At 43.0% G+C, this 25340-nt stretch overlaps 2 protein-coding genes across 4 annotated transcripts; both read right to left on the bottom strand.

Moving 5' to 3' along the window:
• Window positions 1–284: 284 nt before the first annotated feature.
• mogs (mannosyl-oligosaccharide glucosidase) lies at window positions 285–7183 on the bottom strand. Of its 2 annotated transcripts, none has more exons than XM_061086563.1 (5): window positions 7118–7183; window positions 5710–6073; window positions 4183–4406; window positions 3839–4038; window positions 285–2979 (listed from the first exon to the last, which is right to left on the bottom strand). In XM_061086563.1, exons 2-5 carry the CDS (start codon window positions 6056–6058, stop codon window positions 1209–1211), a joined length of 2544 nt encoding a protein of 847 aa, XP_060942546.1. In that variant the 5' UTR covers window positions 6059–6073; window positions 7118–7183; the 3' UTR covers window positions 285–1208. The 2 variants fall into 2 exon arrangements, with proteins under 2 accessions (XP_060942546.1, XP_060942554.1); XM_061086571.1 differs by lacking the exon at window positions 7118–7183 and adding an exon at window positions 6937–7016.
• A 1197-nt stretch (window positions 7184–8380) lies between these two features.
• pdcd4a (programmed cell death 4a) lies at window positions 8381–24620 on the bottom strand. Of its 2 annotated transcripts, XM_061083531.1 has the most exons (12): window positions 24417–24620; window positions 24165–24292; window positions 18147–18458; window positions 17121–17218; window positions 15487–15600; window positions 14850–15071; window positions 13773–13870; window positions 12786–12900; window positions 10922–11029; window positions 10173–10283; window positions 9923–10062; window positions 8381–9556 (listed from the first exon to the last, which is right to left on the bottom strand). In XM_061083531.1, exons 2-12 carry the CDS (start codon window positions 24208–24210, stop codon window positions 9505–9507), a joined length of 1416 nt encoding a protein of 471 aa, XP_060939514.1. In that variant the 5' UTR covers window positions 24211–24292; window positions 24417–24620; the 3' UTR covers window positions 8381–9504. The 2 variants fall into 2 exon arrangements, with proteins under 2 accessions (XP_060939514.1, XP_060939513.1); XM_061083530.1 differs by having other exon boundaries at window positions 24165–24620.
• Between the last annotated feature and the right edge of the window lie 720 nt (window positions 24621–25340).

Raw genomic sequence — 25340 nt, 5'->3', positions numbered from 1 at the left:
TGGAGGGATCCGTTCTATCTGTGAGAGACTGAAACGTCAGCTCAAACAGTGAGAGATTTATCTTCTATACAGAGATCGACAGTTATAAGCAACCGGTGTGAAGGAGTGTCGGGGGTCTGAGCAGTAGCAGCCGAGCTTAAATTAGAAAGTAGGTGGATGGTTATTTTTTGTCTCTTGCATTCCAAGCAGAGAGTGTAGCTGCGGGTATTATTTTAAATGACCCATTTGCTTCTGTCAATTGAGGAAACTTCCAACATTACCAACCAAAACAAAATATGACAAAATTGTATTTAAACCATTTATTGTTTTTAACAAAACAAGACCAATGTCACAGTCCATGTTGTTTTCCCTGCCAGACAAACACACAGGTTACAAAATATGGCTGTTTTCTTTGTTTTTCGATACTAACAAACTTGGCTCGACTTTCAGCGGTTTTAGAAATGATGAGCAAGATTGAAAGAACTTTTTAAAATCAAATTTCATTCTGACAGAACCAACACATGGCACAAGTGAAAAAATGAAGTTCCGTATTTGTTAAGTGAAACCAAAACAAGATTATTACCTCCGTCTGTTTGTCTTGTTTCATGATACTTTGAGGAAGAAGATGAGGTACGAGTCAGGGAAGAACCCACTGGATATCGGTGTGGGTCTAGGATCCTAATTTCTTTAACAATTACATAGATGTTAGGTGTTTTTCCAATACTGATGTTGATTACTCGATCATGATGAAAAACATCGGGCACATTTAGAAAATTGATATCTATGGTCGAAAGTTTATATGACAGCTTATGACAAATCCCTGTAACAACTGTCCATTTAAAAACGTCCTCACATCTCGTGGGAGAGCATGTATCCTCCCTCAGAGAAGTGGACTTCTAAGTATTGGTGCAGGTATTTAAAAGTGTCTGTAAATTGATTTCATTCAATAAATTCATCTTATGTACACAAGCAGCACTAGACAGTGCTTGGCTCAACATACAGCAAAGTGAGGGTAGCTTTAATCGTTTTAAATTGCCATTCAGACAATACTTGTTATTTTAATTAATGTGTAAATGAGATCATGATTTAAATATTTAAGCTGGTTCTTCTGAGCAGAGTTTTATCAAATAGCAGTATTCCTATAACACCTGACCATGGTGTTGTTTCAATCACATCCAAATAAGTGAAGGCCGGTATATCTTAGAAAAAACTAGATGAAATCAACAGCATCAGTACTGTTCAGCCATCATTAATACTGTCAATGCTGACCAGCCAGTGAAGGGGTGGCTTCCTTGGCCCCTGCCAGTGCTGTCGTTGTACTGTTCCCAGATATATCCTGTTTCAACATACTGTCTATAAACGTTAGTGATGATGTTAGTCCTGAGTTCCTCATATAGAGCAGCTGCCTTTTCTTGGTATGGACCCTCTGTGTTTCTGTAGTGATGAAGAGCTCTCACTGCCAAGAAGTTGATGTTAATCCAAATTGGGCCCCTCCAGTAGGGGGCATCATGCTCCGTGTTTCGCTTCATATACAGGGGATCAGCCTTGGAGAGTGAACGCAGGCCGTAGGGTGTCCACAACTTGTCAGAGTCTCTCATCTCTCTGAAAATATGTTCTAGTTTAGGCGAGTCGGGTTTGAGGATCTGCAGTAAGAAGGGGAACAAGCTAACATAACCCAAAGCGTTAACATACTGCATCTTGGGGGCTCTGCGGACTGAGCGCACGAGACGAGCTATGGGGAACTGATGGCGTGGTTGACCAGGAGGTACGTACACCTTCTCCTGCTGCAGGGACACAGACTGCGTGTGGTTGCCATAGTCACTGAAAGCACGGAGTTGTTCTGACCAGTGCAGCTCATTCAGCAGGTTGTTGTCAGAGAGCACCTGGTGTGAAAGTTCGTAGTCATGATGGGGCTCGCCAAGAAGGCGCGCTACACTGGCCATAATACCTGAGGATAACGCCATCCAGCAGTGTAAATCCACATGCCGCTCTTCGGCTGAGGGGTGTGATGCTCGAGGGAAGTCGTCCAACCCAGAAGTCAAGGTCTTGGGATTGAGGAACAGATTAGTGTCCTTGTCCCGACCACGCCAGCGGTACGAGTTGGGCAGGGGTCCTGTTTGCGTGGTGTTGTACCATTCGTACCAGGTTTTCAGTCGGGGGAAGAGCCTTCGAAGGAAAGGCAAAGTTGGCTGGGAAGCTGCCTTGTCTGGATTGTCAGAGAACTGTTCAATAAGTTCCTGAAGAGCTAAGAAAAGAGTAGGTGGGTTGGCATTCTCATTCTGCTGCACTACAAACTCGGCTGGGACTTTACTGCGAGCCTCATCACCCAGGATCTGCTCACGGGGGATCCAGCCCTCCATATTCATTAGGTCGATCCAGTGGGCAATCGCCTCCCTTGTCACTTGGGGGTCCCACTTGCTGAGCAGCAGCTGGTGAAAGCCCTCGTCCCAAAGGAATCCTCGGGGAAAGAAAGAGCGTGAGGGTACAGCAGTGAATAAAGCGCCTTCAGGGTACAGGAGCGGGTACTCGTTGTAGCCCGACTGAACCACTGACTGCCCATAGAAGTAGCCCATTCCACCCAACATGTTGCTGAGCGCTGCCTTGCCAAATTGAATATGTGCCGGGCTGAAACCTTTGCTCTCAAGGCCAAAAGTCCTCTCGAACTTTGCGTCAAACTCAGCCTTCCTTTTCTCCAGCTCCTGGGTCATGATTGGGCCCACCAGTTGGTTGGGACGATCATGGAAGCTTCCCGACTCAAACAGAACTTCAATCTGAAATGGCATCTGCACAGTGACCTGGTGAACCACGAAGTCGCTCTGCTTCCTCGGATCAGCAGGTTTCTGTTGGTTTGGGTTATGGGGGGGCTTGTAGGTGTCGACAGCAATGTAATGCCTCTTCTCACCAGAGGGGAGGGTGTAGACAAACCTGTGGTTCATACTGTGCTTCACGATCTCAGTCAGCTTCTCCAGGCCAGGAGACACAGTCTTCAGATAGTTGTAACTGAAAAGGTAAGAAAATCATTATTCATCGTCCTGTTTTTTCAAAGCTTTGAAACAAAATCTTCAAAGTGTAGTTCATAGTTTGTCACTGCTCTTTAAATAAACTGAACTGAACCTTTGCTGTCTCATGCTGACACAGAATGACTGGTCACAGTAAAATCTATTTCAAGCTCTTAATTATACTACATCATCCATCCTTCTGCGTCAAACTCAGAATTTATACAATTCTTTTAATTTCTATCAGTTCATACTCTGCCTTTCTATTTTACTATGTTGGTTTTCTCACAAAATCTTAAATCTTGAATGAAAAGGAGCAGAAAGAGGTTGAATCTGCCCTCTTCCACGACATTAATTGACAAAGCAAATAATTCAATCAAATAAAAAATTAAACAGAGGTCAACACAGCCCCCCACATCCCTCCATTAGTTCTATATATATATACAACTGTATATATAGATGCAAGTTGTGATAAATACCGAAATGCTGCAAATCACAACTGTGATAACAGAATTGATAAAGCGAATGGTGAAAATCCCGCTTTTACTGCCATCTAGTTGCAGTTTTTATTTAAATGTACTTTTTATTCCATCACTGATGGATTATTGAACTATTTCAATCCCCACTCTCAAACTGTGTAACTATATTCTGTTCATTTAAACAGGTAATGTGTTAACCAGTTTTCAGTCAGATGTTGCTGACAGTTCCTAACAGTCATCTTTCAATGCAGATTATCTTTACACATGATAAGATTGAGCACTGAGTTATCTAAACTATGCTCCCTCTGGTTATTGGGTTCATGATCACTTTCTTTTGAAAGTTGCTGCTCACAATACCGTTCAGATCTGTATTCATCCATTTACCTTGCATATCTAGCGCTGTTTTGTCCTGATTCCCCGGTAACAGGCTTTCGGAAGGTGATCTTAAAGTTTCCGAGCTCCTCTGAAGAGCCAGTGATGGACGCCAGGCGGCTCTTCTCCTCGACGTGAGCCTCCAGAGTTCCCTGTGTGTCGGCTGCTGCGTAAAACAATAGGGAGATGTCGGGTGCTTGAGGTGCAGAGCTCTGTAGGGTTAAAAAAATAAATCAGTTACCCAAAATCATTTATATTTCATACAGAAGACAATAATTACATCAAATAACTGTAATATCATGTAAAGGGGTTATCTGAACACCCAGCAAATCTGACTAAACACAGGCAGAACTCACATGCTGCTTGGCGGTGATCCTCCAGGTCCAGTCTCCTCCGTGATCCCCTCCCGCCCTCTTAACATACTCTGTGGTCAGGGTGAAATCGTTGTCTCGGATTTCCTGGACACCAAAGTTGATCCCATCATGCATCATCCAGCCGTAGCCCTGCAAACGATCCCCCTGCTCACAGGTGTGCCTCAGGTTCACGTCCCTGTCAGAAAACTGACGCATCCACATCAATCCTGTGGAGATGTGATGATGAAATTACATCAATTTGGCTGTATTGTACAGACTAGGCACAAATAAAGCCATTAAACTGTGCTCCTGCTACTTGTCAGCATTTTCAGATTAAAAATAACTGACTAGTTCCCTGCACTCAGTTACCAGGCAATTGTGTTTGGAGAAAAGAAGTGCATAATATAAGGTGCTTCCTTAATATTGGAAAATGTATGCAACTAATAATTTTGGTCCTGCAAATTAGCCAACAGGGATACATTGTTTTCCTTGAATCTGAAAAGTGGCTGTCCTCGTTTCTAGTGGGGAAAAAATCGATTCTGTTCAGTATCGGGATATTTTGCGCCCGCGATACTATCGATACTGTAGCACAAAGTATTGCAATTTATTTTTTTATTTTTTTTACAATTATATATGTAACAGCCCCTGGCTGGCAAAGCATGACGAGGAGAGTTTCAGAGTTTAAAAGATACCTAGTGTGTATGCGGAAAGGATGTTCTCCACTGCAGCAGATATAGTAACGGCCCAGAGGAACTTTAACATATGAGCATGTTGACCAACTCCTTTTTCTGAACAAAAATGCCAATATTCCGAAATGAATTTAACATTCATCCAACTGGACTGGACTCTAGTAGTACACATTTGTTTATTTTTCTCAATGTGATTGAAGCTCTAGGTTACTCTTATTTATATGATTATTCTCAGGTTTATGTTACTCTATTATGTCTGCTTTATGTTACTGTATTGCATTTAAATAATTGTAAGTTAAGTGCTGGGAGCTCAGTGTTCATGTGAGGTCTCCTATTCAGAAAATAATTACAAAGGTCCTGTGTCCTGAATGTTCAAGGACAAAGTTTTTGCACTACCCTTTCTTAGTTTTTGCACTTCAGTTAATGTGTAGAAGACAATGATGCTCACAGAATTAAATGTGACATTTGAAGTGAGGTGAGCAGTCTTATTTTCCTAATCTTTTGTAATGCCTTTGAATAATATGGGGGACATGAATCGCAATATATCGCAGAATCGAATCTCAATACTTGCAGTATCGCAATATATCGCAGAATTGCAATACTATTGAATCGTCACATTTTTGCCAATTCCCACCCCTACTCGTTTCCCACCTTGTCTCTGATGTAATGCAATTAAACACTGAAGATTTGATTGACACAGAAAAACAGTTAAAATTATTTTTGAGAAACAACTTCAAAATATGCTCACATTCTTCGTACATATACATCATCCTGTCCCACTATAATATGTATTAAAATTACACATTTGTACAGAATTGTCATTGTCCAATGTTGCACCAACCTGTCACCATGGACCTGGGACTCCTGGTTTTCATGCCGAAGTAGACCTGCGGCCTGTAGGAACCCCAGAACCTCTCTGGAGAAACCTTAGCACTGCTGCTGTTTGCATCCAGGACGGGCGGTGACGGGTGCAGAGTCGCCACGCGCTTGGCCAGGCTGGACCGCATGTAGAGGGCGTAGAAGAACCAGATCAGACTGAATATGCAGAGGCCAATAGAGATGTTGATGAAGACTTTGCCAATGTCGACTTTCTTTTTCTTGTCCTTGCGGGGGAATGCAGGGGGCTTCTCGTCTTTCCTGGGAAGTGGAGCAGCTTCACCGGTCACCACCCTCTTCCTCTGCCTTCCCATCCTGCCCTTCTGTAACTGGAGACAAGAGGAGGAGAATACTATGATTCAAATATTTGAGAGATATAGTCCAACAATGCTTGCTTTTATAAGTTTTGTCCATTCCTTTTATTTAATTATATCCTATAGGTTTAACTTCACAACTGCAAGCCAAACCAGACAGACAGGCTATTCTAGGTGGGGGGCCTTAAACAGGCATGTGCCCAGGGGCCCATTGTCTCGTGATCAGCCCATGGAAATGAAGACAACATTTTTAAATTGCATCAAGTCTAAACTAGATTCTTAAGTGCAATTTATTGTTACCTATCAACCAGTATACTTTTGCGCTAACCCGAAACCAGCCAATATTGACCTGGCCAGTTTAGCTCTAATCTCAACGATGACAGATCGATTAATCATTTTAAATATAGAATTATAGAATATATAAAAAAATGAACCACAATAATTGCATCTTTAGGTGACAGTCAGTACAGTACCGTTTTTGAAAAGATTACAAAAGAGACAAAACACAGCTAAAATGAAGTGATGATTGATTTCCTGGTGATCGATTAATCGGATTAAGGTTTTTTTAGACTGGACTGGTTTTATCCAAGTGCAACTCATAAACCGGAAACTGGTTGCACCTCTACCACAATAAATTAAACTATCGCTGATATTTACAGCTCATAATTATTAGCATGTATATAGATGACATCCTGATTTCTGTGCTTGGTCTTGCAGGATCCGTCCTGCAGCGTCTCAGGCTACAAACAGCGGCTCCTGCTAACGCTAACATCGCATGGTGCATTATAACGGATGCGGGTTTTTCTCCTGTAAATTTCCGGTAAACTCGTACGTACAAAGCCTCCCAGTACAAGACCAGTGGCACCCGGTTCACCCACCGAATCAACCCGGTAATGCAACGTAGTCTTGAGGCTGCGCGCTAGTAGTGCTAACGTCACTTCTAGCTTCAAAGGACCCGCTGTTTCAACACAATACACATTTAGTGAGTCAGCTAGTGACCCAACACGTTTCCGGGACCTGGTTCTAGTTTAATGTTCATAGAGGAACCGAACCACAGACCTGTGGAGACGCTGCGGAGGCTCAGCTGCTCATTCTCCGCTGCTAGCTTACGAGCTACTTCCGGGTTCCTTCACTGACGTGGGCTCTGCTCCTTGAGATGCCTTCACGTGCCGTCGGTTGAAAGAAGACTGGAGCACTGACAGCTGGAGCAAATGTTTTATTATCTGTTTATTTTCATCAGCTGTACATCATTTTGTTACCGTCATAATTAATTTGTTTTGTATTGCCCTAAAGTTTGAAATGAATATCATACATCCACCATAAATATAAATGAAAAAACGAAGAATTCATGGTTTTTGTACCATTGAACTACACTTTCTGTTGAAATTACAGTTCCTGAAGAATTCTAATAAAATCGGAAATTTTGAGTTTTTATACATAGTCACTGGTGCAGGTATAATATCAATAAACTTGCTCTCAAAATGTCCGACTTCATCTGAAATTAGGGGAAAAAAAGTCAAATTAATCACGTCACATTTCATGAGCAAAGCAGATGTAGATATTTTCATGGTATCAGATGTGCCCATGTTTTATATTCAGAAATAAAACACAATGGTGTCATTTACTTTTAATCAAAAAACATAGACGTATTCTAACACTTACGTATGTATTATCAACTTTATGTAAAATTGTATCGTGGCAGACTGAAATCAGTACACACAGCAAGAAAAGTGAGGACATTTTTGATTTGGTTCCCCTTTAAAGTTGATGAAACATCACTTTTGGTTCTCAGCTTTGGAGTCAGAAACAGGAAAATCCAGTCCTCCACATGCTGCATTTCAGTTCTACAACTACAAAGGGAATTTGGTGACGACATCAACTAGAGTTCACCTTACATCCGCATTATCTTCCCATTTACCATTAAAATGTGGTATAATGATCATAAAAGGTGTTTTTAAGATAAGATATCTTATTCTTGACATATACAGAATAAGGTTCAGTGTGTACAATTTAGTGTCATCTAGTGGTGAAGTTGCATGTTTCAGCTGAATACCCACATCATCTTACCCTTCCAAACAGGAAAGAGAACCTGTGGTAGCCTGCAGTTGTCATACAAACTCAAAAAGGTGTGTAGTTTGTCAAGTCTGGGCTACGGTAGAAAACATGGCGGCCTCCGTTGAGAGGATCCACTCCAGATATAAATATAAAGTACTAAATATAAAGGATCCATTCTAGGGTAAAGTAAACAAGATGAACCACATCTCTACTTCTCCTGGTCCCCCTTTCATAAATACTGTCAGCACAAAAAAAAACCAAACAGACTTCATTTTGATGCCTTTTTTAATGAATGAAATATACTTCTTATCCACATTTTATAACTTTGGTCAACATGTAAAACTTTTACAGACAGTTGCAGAAAACAATCTGAATATACCGAACGGGGCTGCCTTTTCAGAGTTGTTAAACATAATCAAAGTTTAATGATGATCCAGAATATTTCTGTTCTCCGAAGCAAGTTTGGTTTCATATTGTAAGGTTACCTGTCCAGATCCATCGCTTACCATGTGGCTGCTGATACATCAATTGCAAGCAAAAGCGAGAGTGCTCAAAATATTGCTTCTTCAATTTAACTTTACACATATTAAACCCCACTGTCTTTTTATTTTCACTAAATGCTTCCAAAGTATATTTGCCTTAATGCATTTTAACACCCAGACAGTGCCCTAACACCTCTTGCATTCATAGCTGTGCTGTACAAAGTGAAGATTTTGCCTTAGAGAAAAAAAGAACAAAGAAACGCTGTTCATGAGTGATGGGTAGAAGCACGGGAACCAGAAGGTACGAAGCGCGGTGTTCCTAATCATCTCAAATCAATTGTGGCAGAAAATAAAAAGCTTAAGTTCCTTGTTGTTGAGCTAAATTACTAAGTGCTGCCTGACTGTACAGTATGCTCTGTATTTTAAGTGCTTTTTTCCATTTATAGCACATAACATGAAAAAAAAAAGATGAAGAGACGCAGCAACAGGTGAAGCAAAGCAAGAGACAAACCACCCCAGCTAATCTCCCACAAAACCCATCCTGTCCACCCGTCTGTCTGTCTGTGTGTGTCTGTCTGTCCTCTGCAGCTCTGACTTGAATTATTCCTTCACAAACAGGTACAAAGACTAAGGCAACAGGGGCGCATCAACCCCCAGAAACAAAGAATATTCTTACAAAAATGTCAAAACAGTGATTACCAAGATGAAGGGAACTGAACGCCCAGAGCACTCTTCAGTCTACTTTCACCGAACGTCAACGCTGGTTTGTGTAATGACAACATTATCAGGAGAGGAACAAGGAAACGGCCGGCGCGCCTGATGTCAGGGAGACACGCTGGAGCAGAATCAAGGCGTGAAGAACCTGTTGCGACTCCTCTTCCTCCTCCTGCTACTCTTCCTCTTCCTGCATTAGGTCTTGATCACGCCGCCATCGCCTTCGCTTACAAACCGCTTTCGCCCTCTGGTGGAGAAAAGTTTGAGAGACATAATGGTGTGATTCTGGTTTGTAACTAAAAATATTATATTTCTCATTGTCAAATTGTGGTGTTGTCTGTGCATTCCTCTGTGCCACTATTTAAACCCATCAGTTACCAACACTATTGCACTGGTTGTCATGTTTCTTCAATTTTATGAATACTGGCAGAGCAGTTTATTCTGAGTTTAGTCACATATACAAAGTCCTGTGGATGTAAATACACAGTACTGGACCAAATGTGTATTTATCCCCATCTTTAAATAGTCCCCATCAAAAGCTCCACTCTATTCTTAATAAGATATAACAAGAAAAATATTATTCTGAAGAGCTTATCATCAACGATTCACTAACCTGGCGGGACAAGCATCCCTCAGCTGTTTGGTGATGACGGACTCCTGGAAGCAGAGGTCCACAAAGGTCTCCATGAGGGAGTGGGCATGTGGCACATCTAGGTTGATTTCAGGGAGTTCATCGTAAACACGTTGGAAACCCTACAGGCAAAACAAGAATTGATATGAAGAGTCAGGATTAAATTCACATTAAGTTTTCTATTTTAAGTCTAAAATCTACTGAAATTATTTCACTACATTCAGGGACTGACCCTGTTCATCTGATCCACAGTGATGAGGCCTGTTTTCCAGAAGGACTGAAGCAGCTTAATCATCATATGACTGGCAGTGTCGCCTTTCGACTCCAGCACCATCACAACAACCTGAAAAACAAGAATATACGGCATCGTGTGTAAGACAGAGGGGACGTGATCTGCATCAGGCATCACAAATCCAGAGTAGTGAAAGTTGCACATTTCCCCACATGGTGGCAGTGTTTGAACACATTTGCCTTCAGACATTTTTTACACCAGGAGTCAGGAGAAGATGAAGGACTGAACATGACTGTTCTCACTCACACTCACCAGCATAATCTTGTAATTTTTTTATTGCAAATAATAAAAAGCTTATCTGACATTTTGAAAACTGTAAAAATAGTTTAACTGGTCATAAAACATTAACTGCACCCAACTACACAACAACAAGTGTCTATACACTCTGGACACACATATAAAATTATTAATAATTGTATTAACGTTTTTGACTTCAATGACAAACACATATTTTAGATTTTCAACTCAATGAAATTCCATTTTCTTTGCCAAAATAAGAAACCTCACAAATAAAATATTCAGCGAGAACTTGTACTGAACTATCTGAGCCTCACTGAGCATTATTACATTGTTATAGAGGATGGACGATTATTCTGTGGTATGCATTGTACTCTACCATTCTGGGTTGATAGACTAGTACTGAAATCTGATAATAAATGTGCACATGAGAGGAAGTTGGTTGACAGTACCTCGTAGACCAGCTCATGGTGGAAGTGGGGGACTTCCAAGTCTCTCAGACAGTGATCTGCCTCCTTCTCGTCTCCAGATATCAGATACTCTTTGAGCAGGAGGTTCATCTGCAACAAACGCATATGAATGAGACCATTGTTGTGTTCTTGAATACATGCTGTTGAGATTCCTGGTTTGTTTGCACAACGACACCAGGTCATTAACAGTGCAGGTGCCGACTTGATCAAACACAGCCGGAGACTTGGACCTGTGCCATCATTATCATGGGTTGTTCCTGAAAAGACTCAAGTCAAATGTGCACCGAAATTTAATAACTCACATTTGAGTACCAAAACAAAAGTCCATCGTATTTGGTATACAAAATGAAAGTATCTGGAGAGGGAAAAATTGCTTCACCCTCTAAGGCTTTTATTTAGAAAAATCTGACTGCATGAACAGCAAAGGTGAGATTTTACTGTAAAAAATAGATTGTGCTGAATTTATCATGTGATAGCACACATCTATTATTGCATTGTTACACGTCGTAATTCCTTCCTGGATATTGGAAGTAAAACTCAACATGCATCTGTATTCACACGGATGAGCTGAATAACACCTGCAATTACCTGTAGCTCAAAAGTATTTCTGTCCAGCTACAGGAGAGGATTGACTGCAGCAATAACCCGGCTTCCTTGGCACACGTCGGAAATAACTCACAACTCAAGGGTCTCTACTTCAACAATCTACTCACACGGACAAGACCAATGGTGCGAGAGTATTTAGGGAGCGTCTAAATCCACTGCTAGCAGATTAACAGCAGGAAAAAGGTCCCTGGGCCCGATACATGTTTTAGACGGGTTGTAATTAGTTAATCATGGGTGTGTTTTGGACGCAACATGCAATCAACCAATCACAGTGCCAGTTACTATTCTAGTAGTAGTTTAAAAACATTCTTCTTTCAAGCATTTCTTCTTGTTTGCATCTACACTCGAATATTTAGGTCTGGGCTTCATTTTTTATTCGGTGTGGTTAACTGCTGAGCTGCATGCACCGTTTCACTTGAAACTATTTATGGAACAATTAGTCACACTTGAGGCTTGAGACAAGTGTGATTAATGTAACAAGTGCAAACCTCTCGGAGCTGAACCAACACTTCAGAGTCAACTCTGGGTCTAATTCGCCGAGCTGAGGGAATGTGAGTCAATGTGAGGACAGTGACGGAGGAGGGAGGAGAGAGAAATTGAAAGGAGTTAAAGGACAACAACAGACAGAAGAGAGCGCGAGCAGTGAGCGAGAGCGGCCACACACACACGACCAACCAGGAAATCAGAAGTGGACGAGAGAGGCGGAGTCTCCTTAGGATTGCAAAACGCCACGCAACTGAACACACAATGACGGACCATGCGCTCATTTCAAAACATACGTGTGTATATCCGTATGTTCTTGGAATGAGAGTGTGGCCCTTGTCAAATGTTGTGTAACTTAACAATTTGACAAAATGTGGACTTGAAACTTATTTCACAACCACTTCAGAAATCAATATCCTGGAACAATAAAAGTAAACAAAGACGAGAACATGTGTGGTGCCACTGTGTGTGTGTGTGTGTGTGTGTGTGTGTGTGTGTGTGTGTGTGTCGCCCCCTCTTTTTTGCCGTTCCCATTTCTCACGGAGAGAAAAGCTCTTTGCTGACACAGCAACATAGCAGCGTGTTGGCCAGTGGCTCTCTACCCAGCATGCATCTCGGCCTTCTGTTTACATAATGTCAACAAAGAGAGAACAGCTCGTTCTCAATCTCAGGTGCTGGGGGATTAGATCTATTAAATCATTTAGAGAAGCGAAACGAGCAGGCGGGGTTTGTTTAAAATGTGCGACACTGATCTTACCTCTTTGACGAGATGTTTGACCGGCCTCAGGCCGCCGCCCACACCCCACACGTTATCTAAACGAACCATCTCCCTCTTCATGGTCAGCAGCACAGCGGCACGGTCTAAAGCCACTCTGGAAAAAATAAGACAGCACAACCACAATGTAATTTAATGCATCAACTTCAACACTAAAGTGAATTAGCCAATTTAGCATGGAGGTCCAAAATGACCAAGACAACATTACACAGATGTTGTGTTCTGTGGACATATTATCTGACAACCACACATCTGCTCCTTCTTAAACTCACAGAGGAGGAACGGCAAATTGGGTTTTTGTTGCATCTGTTTTCCATGTTTGTCATTTACTCGGACATTAACTGGAAGAGCCCATAAAAAAAGTGGTAATCTTGAAGATTGCAGTCCTGGTCGATACAGCCACACCTGTTGTTGTTGCAGTAAAACAAACCAATGTTTTGCTAAAGAAGTAATAACCCTTCATTCTGTGAATCGCAGGAGGCTGTGAACAGCAAGGTGCACTGACACGAGTTGGCTGGAGGGGTTCAGCCTGTCGCCTGCTGCTCTTCATCTAGCAGCTCACTGTGGCTGCTCCTTCTTCTTTGCTCTCAGCACTATCTCAAACTGATCCACTGTCGACACATAACCACTGTCTAATTATTTGGACAAATGCAAGTGTGTCCTCTGATTACGTCATAATAAAGGTAAACCATGTTTTACGCACAGGGGCCTAAAGGAAGGGCTGGAAAGTGTCGCTAAGAAGAGGGATTTCTGGGATACCCTACTTTGCCAATGCTTTGGACATTGTCCTGTTGGTGTGAACATGTCCGACCCGAACAATCTCCAGCTTCTTTCTTCATGTGTGAAAGACACTGAAAAATATCTGCACCAAATTTTCTAGACATTTTCATGTAGACATACATGTCTGAAAAAGCCTGACAAAGACATTTATTTGAATGACAATATGAGGTAAAAAAATATTCGGCTCACCTGGCATGCTCACAGTCCACCTTGCCCTTGTAACAGTCCAGAAAAGACATGGGGAGGACGTGGTCCGCGATGGCTCTGGCTATGAACTGGCCCAGCATCTGAAAGTGAACACATCCCAGTATCACACATTAAAGTTCAACATGTTATAGCTTAGCGTGGCGGCATGAAGACATGGTGTCACTTTACCAAATCCTTTTTGAATAGAAGCTTGTGTCTCATCATTGACTTGTGTTCTTGGAGCAACTTAAGGCCCTCTTTAATTTGACTTATTAGATTGGGGACACACATAATAAGGTTTACAACCCTTGGCCTCTAGACTGATTTACATTATTACGGTTATTGCGGTTTGGCCTAGTGAGTAGAATGGTCGTTCTTCAACACGAAGATCGCGGGTTCTATCCCCAATCTTTCGGAGAGGCGGTGGACTAGTGGCAGAAAATTGGACTATGGGCAGAAAAGGTCTCTGGTTCGTCTCCACGGAGAAACAACAAAAAGACGAACCTGGATTGATCTGTCCAAAAATCCGAGAGGATTCTCCCTACCCTGTCTAGTGCCCCTGAGCAAGGCACCTTACTCCCCTAACATCTGCTCCCCGGGCGCCGTACATGGCTGCCCACTGCTCTGTGTGTCCTGCACCAGATGGGTTAAAAGCAGAGGTTAAATTTCCCTCCTTGCATGAGTGTGCCTGTGCATGTCTGTGCATGTGTTTGGGACAAATAAATGTATCTTAATCTTAATCATTACATTATCTAACACATATTCTTGATCTTTGCAAAGTCCTTATAATACATCAAAGCCTCAGAGTTGCACGCCATAGCATTGCTATGGAAACAGGAGGGAAATTAGCCTGGTGTCATGTTTCGATAACTGTAATTTGAAGCTCAGGCCGATGAATAAATACGACTACTGCGGAGTCATTTGCCTCAGGAATTAATGTGGTTGTGTTAAAAGCTCAAGGCTTGTGTGTAACATCAATCGAAACTAAATTCATTTTGTGTCGTACTTAATTTTTAAAGTGAGTAAAGCCCTGAAGCGTGTCCCCGACCTCGTATGAGCACAACAGTGTCTTTGTTTTACCTGCGGAGCCTCCGGTGTGTCCAGGATGAGATCTGGCAGCTCTTTCAGCGTCTTGTCGAAGGCTCGGGCCATTTCGCTCTGTGACAGCATCTTGCCCGACAGATCAGAGAGCAGGCGGGAGGTCAGCTCTCTGTGGCTCGCCTTGCCCTCCAGGGACAGGGACACGGCCAGGGAGGAGAACTCGTACTTATGGTGGCCCAGGTTGAGGCCCTTCAGCAACATCTGACCGGAAGGAGGACAAATACAAATAATTAAGGGTTATTGTGGAGTAAACACATCCAGTTTAGAGAACTAGATGGTTTCTCACTAAAGCTTTATTCAGATATGAACTCCAGAAAATGTCAGGACATGGCGGGATAGAGCATTAGCCATGGCCCTCTAGATCCCTGCTGTATTCTCATATGGGTTCAATCTATTTTTCCAGACATTTTACTTGGGGGATGGCAGGAAAAACGACTGGAAAATGTCCAACGCCACTGACTTGGATATTTGCGTTCACACATGCGGCCCCTATGGAAAATGTCAGGACTCCAGAAGATGTCGGAGAGCAGCTTAACAAATACGGTTACTGATCTAATTCATTGTGAACACGCAGCAGCGTGTGAAGAGGAACAAGAAATGATTTGAAAGCATGTACCTGCACTTCTTTTGTGTCTCCATGTTCAAAGTACTCCTGAACAATCGGGTTGACCATCTTCTCCAGCTCCCTCTCATCCACTTCTGGCACCACCTTGGCAAAAACAGTGTCTCCCTGCACAAGAACAATAACACACATCATCAGTTACCGGCTCAACAAAGTGGATGCACAAGATGCAACTTTTTTATTTGCAATCCAGTATTGATCCAGTATTGGATCCTGACATTCAAGCTCGATGACCTGAGAAAAAAAAGTAAAGTCAATTATTGTGAGTTATATAATATCCAGGTGTGTTATGGGTGTTTTCTCCTGCAAAGCAAACTAACAATTTAAACTTGTCGGTTTTTGTTCCAGTACGTCGGTCAAAACCAGTCCGGCTACTTTTGAGGTGGGGTGTTGCTCCACCTGGAGAACAATAAGAAGCATAATCCCAGTACCAGTACTTTCCCTTTTACTTTCTCCTTGTTCTACATGTAGAGGCAATATTCTTCATGATTTGTCTTCATGTAAGAGACTTTTACAGCCTGACCAAGGACCGGTCAAGCAAGACTAAAGCGTTTCTTAGAATCTGAAAAGGACAGGAGGAGGCTTTCTGCTCAGGTGAGCTCCTCAGGCTGCTTCAAATTCCACTGCACATGTCCCTGTCTGTTTTTTTTTTTGGTACCACTCTGTCCCAGTTCCCTCTTAACACACTGACATCTTTACACTGCTCTCAAGGCCAAATCCCACAGGCTCCATTCCCACTGTGTGTTGAGAGTCAGCGTGACCATTAGCAGGAGACAAACTCAGCGTCCCGCAGAGAGTCGGCTCGATAACGGGGTTAAAGATTGAAAACACAGTTGATCGTGATGGGACGGGGCCATCTGGGTGAAACCTTCATGTCAGCATGTTTTTTTAATGAGCTGTGGCCCTGTCTTTTCAATACTTTAACAATCCAGTAGAAATAACAAACTGGTCCAGTGATCATTCGCTCCCCATGATAAGCAAACAATACATCCTCTACATAGGTGTGTTGACAGTCATCTTGTTCACATGGCTCCTGTATGTGCTGAGCAGCAGCAGCAGCAGCAGCCTCAACATCAGCACATTTGTTTGAAACAAGAAATAAAAGGTGTCACACAACCCAGCTCAGATCCGTGGGCCTCTGTGGAACAAAAAGCTGCTGAAAACAACACGTCTGACCAACAACAACTGAGATAAACTAAACTGAGCTGCTCATTCATTAGTGGGAAAAACAACATGTTGGCTGAGCAGCATCCGTATTTAAGGGGGTTGGCTCCAGAGACAGAATATATAAAGTTTAAAGAATCAGTCAGTTTGAGGAAAAATATAATGTCCGCCTTTTCTGAAAATAAAATGAATATTTAAAATCCTCAATCAGATAAAAAACAGCAATCTACAGATTTCATCCTCTCATTTTATATACCTACACAATATAAACAACTTAATGAGGAAAATATTGAAAGATTTAATCTTTAATACTGAAAATAAATTGGTCTGTGAGAGCCTCATATCTGCAGATTTGATTCTTGAACCATAACTCAGTAAAACAGTAATCAGTACTTTTATGATGCAAAATGCTGGAGCAACAAACTGTACCAAACTCCAACAGTCGGTCCCACTCTCTCACTCACCTGGGCAAATTCATCATAGTTGGGGTCACGCACGTCTGGCTCCTCGTCTTCATAAACCATCCCAGCAGCCCCCCACACTCCTTTCCCACCAGCGCCGCCTGCAGACAACCAGCAAACAAACCATAGATAAGAGGAACTCGCTACAGATTCATTTCTCCCAACGCAGTTTGAACAGCTGATAAAATGTAGGTCATGAAACACAGAAGGTTTTCAGCCAAACTGATTGTCACTGTCAACTAGGGTTGCAAAGGGGCGGAAAGTTTCCGGTAAATTTCCAGAAACTTTCCGGAAACTTTCCATGGGAAGTTTAGCTCGGGAATTTTGGGAATTTTGAAAGAAAAAAAATACTTAAATTAAACGCTGAGCAATAAAAACATCATTCAAAACTATTTTAAAGATGTATGGAATGCAGCACACACTGCACGTTGAGTTTCAACCCTCCACTGTGCATTCTTCCATCACATGCACAGATAATTCCCAGCATCCTGCACACTACAGCAGGGCTATTGAGACTAGTCAGGTAAGTTTCGATGATATTATTGGGGAAAATGTAGAAGGAAAGGCTGTATACATTTGCAAATACTGTGCAAAGACCTATGTTAAGAATGACACAACGATGCCGAAGCATATAGTCAAGTGCCCAAAGTTTCCTCAGGGCTCAAATCAGCCTATGACACAACAAAATGTTTATATTTATGTCTATATATGACAAGGTAAATACAGTTAGTATAAATTACCCACAACATTTCCAGTTTATTCCTGTTAATTCCCGTTAATTCCCATGGAAAGTTTCCAACTTTGAATATTCCCAGAATTTTGCAACCCTACTGTCAACAATCAGCACATTGTGTAAATACAAACTTTAGACTGACGCTTCTCAACATTTCATGACCAGAGATGAGACAACTATGACTGTTATTTATATATCAATGGTTTCAACTTTTCCAACTTAAAATATTTAATATGAATCAAGCTCTTCAAGGTGAAATTTCCCTTTGCCTCATTCCCTGTGAGAACAACCTGTACCTTTCTTTGGCAGGCCTCTGCCCTTGCCCGTCCTGGATTTGCGGTCGTTGGCGTTGACTTTGCCTTTTGGACTGTTGGGGTCGCCTCCCGCCACGTCTCCCGACTCGGAGAAGGACTCGCTGGTGGAGTTGCGGGACGACTTGCGCTGGCGACGCTTGGCTTTGGCTTTGAGCCGCGCCTCGTGCAGCGCCTTCTCCTGCGGCGTCCAGTTGCCGTTCAGCTCGGCTTCGATCATCAGATCCTCCTCGTCCTCCTCGTCGCGTCGGCGGGGGTGGTTGGCGTGTGCCAGGTTTCCGTCGAAAGAGAACAAGCCTGTGATCAGAGAGATGGAGCAGTGGATTTGTAGTTAAGGAAACAATTACTGCACATCGAGTTAACACCATCATCCGAACGCAAAACGAGAGAATAAGCTTGCTTGTGCTCGGGCTTGTTCAGAGTTGGTTCAACTTGAAAACATTTAAATAAAACGTTTCTAGTTTAACCATAATCCTACACAAAAATAGAGAAGCTTAGATTTGTATACATTTATATGGTGGTCACAATGTTTTGGTTGGTTTGATTGGTCATGATAATCCCACCCCAACCCCCAAACACAAGAAGTAGAGCCGCAAAGTGTTGAAAAGTTGAACCAGTTTTTCTGACAGAGACATAGTTCGGGATCAGGTGCAAATTCTGGAGATTGTTTAAAGTTGCTCAACTGAGCATATGGAATGCTTCTGGTGGAAAAGGACGATTTTATTTCTGAACAAATATTATGGCAGAAAGTTTTCTCTGCAGCACAAAATTTAAACTAATGTGATTGGTTGGCTTAGATTTACCTGCCCTGCAAACACAACACTTATCTAGTGTGGGTTCAGGAAACTTTGACTCAGAGCGTTAGAGAACAACGCTGAGTGACTGCGTGCGCTACAGCCATGTGTCAAGTGCTTTACACACCAGGTCAAATGCGACACAACAGGGAGCAAGCTCACCAGCAGACACACACACGCACACACGCACGCACACACACACACACTGTGTTAGCAGATGTAATGTGGATCAATGTGTCAAGCAACTTAAGGTAATTGTATTTGGTGAGTAGAAATAAGTACTAGTTTTAGGAATCTGCTTCTTTTAAGTGTGGAGAAAGAATAAAAACAACAACAACAAGTAGTACTGGAGTGTATTTGCAGGAAAGGGAGGAGAGAGAGAAGGAGAGAAGGAGGGAGGGAGGGAGCAAAGGGGAACACATGCTGCAGAAATGCTGACACGAGTATCTTTTCATTCCTCTGTATTCTCGCGATCCGTCCCCGGCAGCTAGCGTGGACCTGACTACATATGGCCTGGTTGGGACGGGAGGGGTCACATGACGGCAAGAGGCCGAAGGAGAGATGGAGAGCAGCCGCGGGAGGAGGTGGAATGCGTGAGGGTGTAATGAATACTTAGCTCCACTTATACATGTGTCCTAATGGCAGTTTGAAAAAGTTGTGGCCCTATAGATTACAGTATTATGGTGCATACACAGGGGGGGAGGAGAGGGGGGGATAATGTCTGAGCCACAGATAAAACCAACTATCTGAAGATCGGCAGCAACCGCAGCTCAAAGTTCTCATCGTACTTCTGTTGCAACAACTTTTTTAATGTGCTCAAAACTTTTGCCGAGTTCAGTCGGTTCAAGCTGTGCAAAGAGCAAATTAGAGGGAGGCGGATCCGAGCGGAACGCAGGACACCTCCCTGCATTAACCTGTTGAAGACGCAGCAGCACCACACCCAATGGGCTTCAAAAATCCGTAAACAACCGGCCATGTGTCACCTCATCCTGCCGGACTCCGCCTCCCTTCCCCTCATGTAGGCCACAAGGCCTGCCAGTGCTGTAAATTAGGAACTAACCAATGGCTGCGAGCCAAACACTCGGCCGGCCAACTGGAAAAAAGCAGGAAGGGGAAAAAAGCAGAAACCGTCTGAGGCGTTCGCCAAGAGGAGAGTTGCAAAACGAGCTCGATAATAATGCAGCCAAGTCGAGTCACTTTTTTTTCAACATGGCACGGATCACGTGCCGCTGTAATGCAGAGCTGGACTGTAGCAGCTGCTGAAAGAGCAGCAGTCTACCCAACAGAGGTAGGTCTGTGTGCCAGTGTCCCTGTAAAGCTGTTGCAGCAAACTCACACAGTCATCTTCAACCGGCCGACAAATAAATTAACACCAAACCAAATATTAAAAAACCGCCCCCGCAGTTAAAACACACAGGTCCACGGACAACCTCTGCTCTCCAAGCTGCGTGGGAGCTTTCCACAGCCAGAGAGCCTGAGCTGCAGTGTTGACGGGTTTAGTTTTAAGTATTGGTGAAGCTGCCATGTTGTAGGAATGAGAAGGGGGTCAGTAGAGCACAGATTCTTACATACCTCCCCTAGAGGTGGATCTAGTTTTCAAAACCCACAACCATGAATTGTCAGAATTCCTTGGAGAGTCTGTCAAATGCAGCCAGTCCACTCAAAGAATGTGTTTTTCTTCCTGCTGCTTCACTCTGTGCACAATGATGCATGTGCATGTGTGAGTTTGACACTAGAAAAAGATTGTCCTGTCTGTAACTCTCACAAATGTGTCACAGAAACATGAAGCCTGGACAGAAACGTGAAGCCCTCTGGGGGAAGACACAGTGAAGCAGGAGTCGACACGTGTCTGTGAAAAATGTCAGCATAATCCTAAAATGTGTATTTTGGCCAGGGAAGTAAAAGATAGTAGATGTAATCCAAAGTTTAACCAGCTCCATTAACGGGTTGTGGCACAGTACTGAAAGGTCGCAGCCTGGTGTTTCAAAGCAGAGGCCATTTGTTTTGAATTTCATCTCGTCTGAATCTGCTTTGCGTTGGCACCGGTCAGAAAGTGGAGGAAATGAACAGAGCCTTTTAAATCCCTGTGCAACTTAAGAACTATATTGCAACAAATCCCAGGCTGCCAGCAACTTATCCACTGTATTGACTTCAGCTGGCACTCTGGGTTGTGGTTAAGAGGGCAGAGGTGGCTAGTCTGACGTGCACGGACCCGGCAATCCTGTTGAGCTCGTCGGTCTCGGAAAAAGAAAAGACGAGGAATAATGCATTTTGCCACTTGCTACGATTTTTAAGTATTTTCTTCTCATCTTTATTCTACTTTATAAAGTTGTTGAGCTGCTTTTTTAGCCCTGAAACTCTAATTTGTACAATCTGGTTAAATATAGCTCCGGATCGAATTAGAACATATACGTCTGCCAAGGCCCAACAGTCCCCTTAAATCAAAACTTTATAGCTAAGGTCACATTACGGTTCTCAGTTACATATCGGTACTTGATACAGGTTTCTAGCTTCATTTAGTATAAACAGCTGCTGACAAAAAGCCTTTACCCCTCCCTACTCCTTGGTGGAGGTAATGAGTGACTATCTTTTTCCTTCTTTCCACTGTCCTCTAAAATCAAGCATCTGCACATTGATGCAGGAGACAAATGGAGCAACCCCCCCTATCTGGGCCCTGTGGTGATTATCTATCAGAGGGAAAAGCGAAGGGTGTGGACGTCTCAAGGGTTTAACTGTCATTTATTTCTATGAGAGGAGACTCAAGTTGAGTTTTGCTTGAAAAAAAAACTTGTCTCAGAAGTGTTGCCTACACTTGTGCATGTGGGGATTTGTGCTTATATATAAATGGTGTTGAAAGATGCACCAGCTATACGGGGAACCATGAACACACCACACACACACATTCGTCAAACAAAGGTGTTGCCACGTGGTGCAAGTGTTTTTTATTAAAGCAGTGGCATAAAAATTATTTCACAGAATCATCTGCTAGCTGTGCTTCTCGAGTCACCCTGTGTACCAGTCTGAGAGCAATAACACAGATAGTGTGAGGAGGACGTGCGTTCAAGAGATTAGAGCAACCCAGATAAACGGCCTAAGAGTCTGATAACGAGTTTGTTTTTTTCATTTAAAATCACCTCCACTGGTGCACTGTGAAACACCACGTTACACAGGTGGTGTTAAGTTTCTCCACTCGAGGACTCGATGTAAATGTGTAAATGAATGCATGTCAGGGGGGGAGGGGTTAGCAAAAAAGTAGAAGGCCAGGAACCTTGAAGCGAGAGAAGGCTTCAGGTTTAAGGCTGCGGGTTTCTCCTGTTCACGTAATGCATTTATTTACCAAGGGAGGTATGTAAATGTGCTCAGAGGTGTGGCTTGACACGAGGCAATCACAACAACACAACTCGCCTCTGTGTTGAACAAAAAGTGACACAGGCCGTGCAGATCATTAGTGGTGAAACACTACTTGATTAGTCAGTGGGCCATAATTTCTCATTCTAGTTTTAGATCAAGACTAAATACCCTAAACACATTCCCCTGAAACAGAACTGACACCAAGCTCAGTTCACTTTTTGGCGTGTCCTGAAATTCGAGCAGCCCAGGTCCGGTTCAAACCTGGTCCTTTGCTGCGGGTCTTTTGGTCAATGTAAGTTAGATAATTTAATGAAGAATTGTTACAAGCCTGGAAGTTAACACTGGTTTTTAACATTTACTATTTTATTCGCCCAGAAAGACAAATTCCAAATGTGGAAATAATGTTTTGAATCTTGAATGACTGATCATGTTTGATAAGACGCGTGTTCCACTATGTCAGTGTTAAATAAATCCCATATTGTTGTGCGAGTCCAGCTTCCAGTCTGACCCACAACATATTGGGGGTTTGTTTTGCTCCTCAGCTCAGACAATAGACCCTTTGACAGCGCGCTTGTGTCTGCATGTGTGTGTCTGTGTTTGTGTGTGTGTGAACCTCATCAACAGAGGCTGCTCGATCAAGCATGGCCGACCCTCCTTGAGATAGGCCAGTGGAGTTCACCAGGAGAAGCCATCTGTGCCGTTTTCTCACACACAGACACACACACACAAGCATAACAAGCGAGCAACAAACCATGTGATGTCTCACATGCACACAGATCCCCCCCCCCCCCCCCTCTGTATAACCTAAGGTGAATCAGCTGCAAGTGTTTTTTTTTATATCCAAATCCAGGTTTTATTGTGCTTGAACTTGTGAATTCTCACAACCTGCTGTTCGCTCAGCTTCACTATACATTTCTTATGTAACCTTTAAATACAGCAGCAGCCGTGGTTATGTAAGGAGGCTGCTCCCATTGGCTCTTATAGTGGGGCTATACATGGCTACGTCACTGTCAGGCTCAGAGACAGACAGACAGGGAACACAAGCAGACACAGGCAAAACATAGACATAAATCACAGTATCATTTACATCAAGGGGGGGCACGTAGGACGAGGTAAACATGGCTGCTGGTGCGGGTTCACCAAAAATCACATCCTGTTTTTATTTGCTTTGTGTTCAATTTGACCTGCAAGCGTGCAACACACGACAAAAACAACAATAGCGTCAGATTTTCTGAGGAAATGTGTCGTGCATTTAAAAAAAAAAGGTTGAATCCTGCAGAATAATAGAAAACAACAACAGGGCCATGAATGCACATGTATGAGATTGAGGAAGTGATATTTATCGTAGAAGAGGGGGGGGACAGGAAACCAAACAGCTCGAGCTGCGTCAAGCCTCCGCATCGGAGAAGATACAAAAACACAAAAAAAGATACAAAAACACGGCAGAACATCGTGTATTACACACGGAGCTCGTCAAGGCGGAAGTAAGCGTCGTGTCCTCGTCCAATCACAAACGCGAAAGGGTTAAACGCGAAAGCAGCTCAACAACAAAACAATCGCGACGAAGCTGCAAACAAAATAAAAAATAATAATAAAGCGTCAAAATGCAAAACTGGGTTTCGGTTCTGGATGAAGTGCATCGATGCGTCAACGTGTGTGTTGCACCGATCGTGTGTGTGTCTGTGTGTGTGAGGCAGTGTGTGTGTGGGGTTTAAAGGGAGCACATGGTGGAGCATGGCTGCAGCCCATCCCATGCAGGGACAATGGATGGCGGAGCTGGAGGAGCTCCACCACCCGGAGCCTCGGCCTCTGCGCCCCGGGCAGGCGACGCAAGGCCCGGCCGAATTCAGTCACTCACCGTCGGCTTGCTGAGAGGCGGGCCACGTATCCACTTCGGTCGCCATGGTTCTCTCCGACTTTGAGTGCTCGGTTAACAGAAGAAGATCCTTCTTGCTTCTCTCTCTCTCTCTCTTTATCTCTTTCTCTCTGCAGCCCGAAAAAAAAAAGCACAAACCAGCCGGATCCAGAAATGAATTAGAGAAAAGAAAGTCTTTAAGCTAAAGATGGAGGAAGGGGTGAGAGAAAAAAAAACAACAACAACAACCCTGACCTCGCTCCTTCGTGTAGCTCAGTCTCAGCTGAGGAGAACAAAAAAAAAAACAAGAATAGTAATAAATGATTTAGCAAAATGTCCAGAGAGAGAAATGCAAGTGTCTCCTCTGCGCTGGGGGGTGCAGGGAGCGAGGACCCGGGTTTGCAGGTTTGCAGGTGAACTAGTCTGAGAGCATTCGAACAAACAGTCTGCGGATAAACAAAGTCTGTTTTTAACTTTGCAGGAGCGAGCCCACAGGGGTCACGTGGACCAGGCGCGCAAGGGGAGTGGTCCGGGCAGGGGGTGGGTGCTGGTCCGCCTCGACCAATCACAGAGCAGGAGAGAAAAAGACAACCTTCTGTTAAATGTCCTTTCAGATGTTTTTCTCAACAAAACACACAAATATTTACGTTTAATACACCAGACCCGTATTGCCTGTTATACAGATTAGTAGAGGGAAGAAACCAAGATACAAATATTTAGAATCTGATTTATTTACCATGTACATAGTGTGGATAGTACATAGAGTACACACACTAGGAATTTGACTCCTAGTACTAGTATGTTTACTGTATAAGGCAGTAGTGCAATGGAAGGACAAGAAATATTTAACTACTAATTATAACGTCATTTTCACCAGAGGACAATAGTGCAGTGGTGCAAAGATGCTTAGACTATTATGGATCGATAACATAAATGTCCTTTCAGATGTTTTTCTCAACAAAATACACAAATATTTACGTTGTATACTCCAGAACAGTATTGCCTGTTATACAGATTAGCAGAGGGAAGAAACCAAGATACAAATATTTAGAATCTGATCTATTTACCATGTACATAGTGTGGATGGTACATAGAGTACACACACTAGGAATTTGACTCCTAGTACTAGTATGTTTACTGTATAAGGCAGTAGTGCAATGGAAGGACAAGAAATATTTA

The sequence above is a fragment of the Limanda limanda genome, chromosome 2, assembly GCF_963576545.1.
Source record: "Limanda limanda chromosome 2, fLimLim1.1, whole genome shotgun sequence".
Lineage (NCBI taxonomy): Eukaryota > Metazoa > Chordata > Actinopteri > Pleuronectiformes > Pleuronectidae > Limanda > Limanda limanda.
Note: the sequence above shows the minus strand (reverse complement) of the source record. Positions and strands in the feature narration are given on the sequence as shown.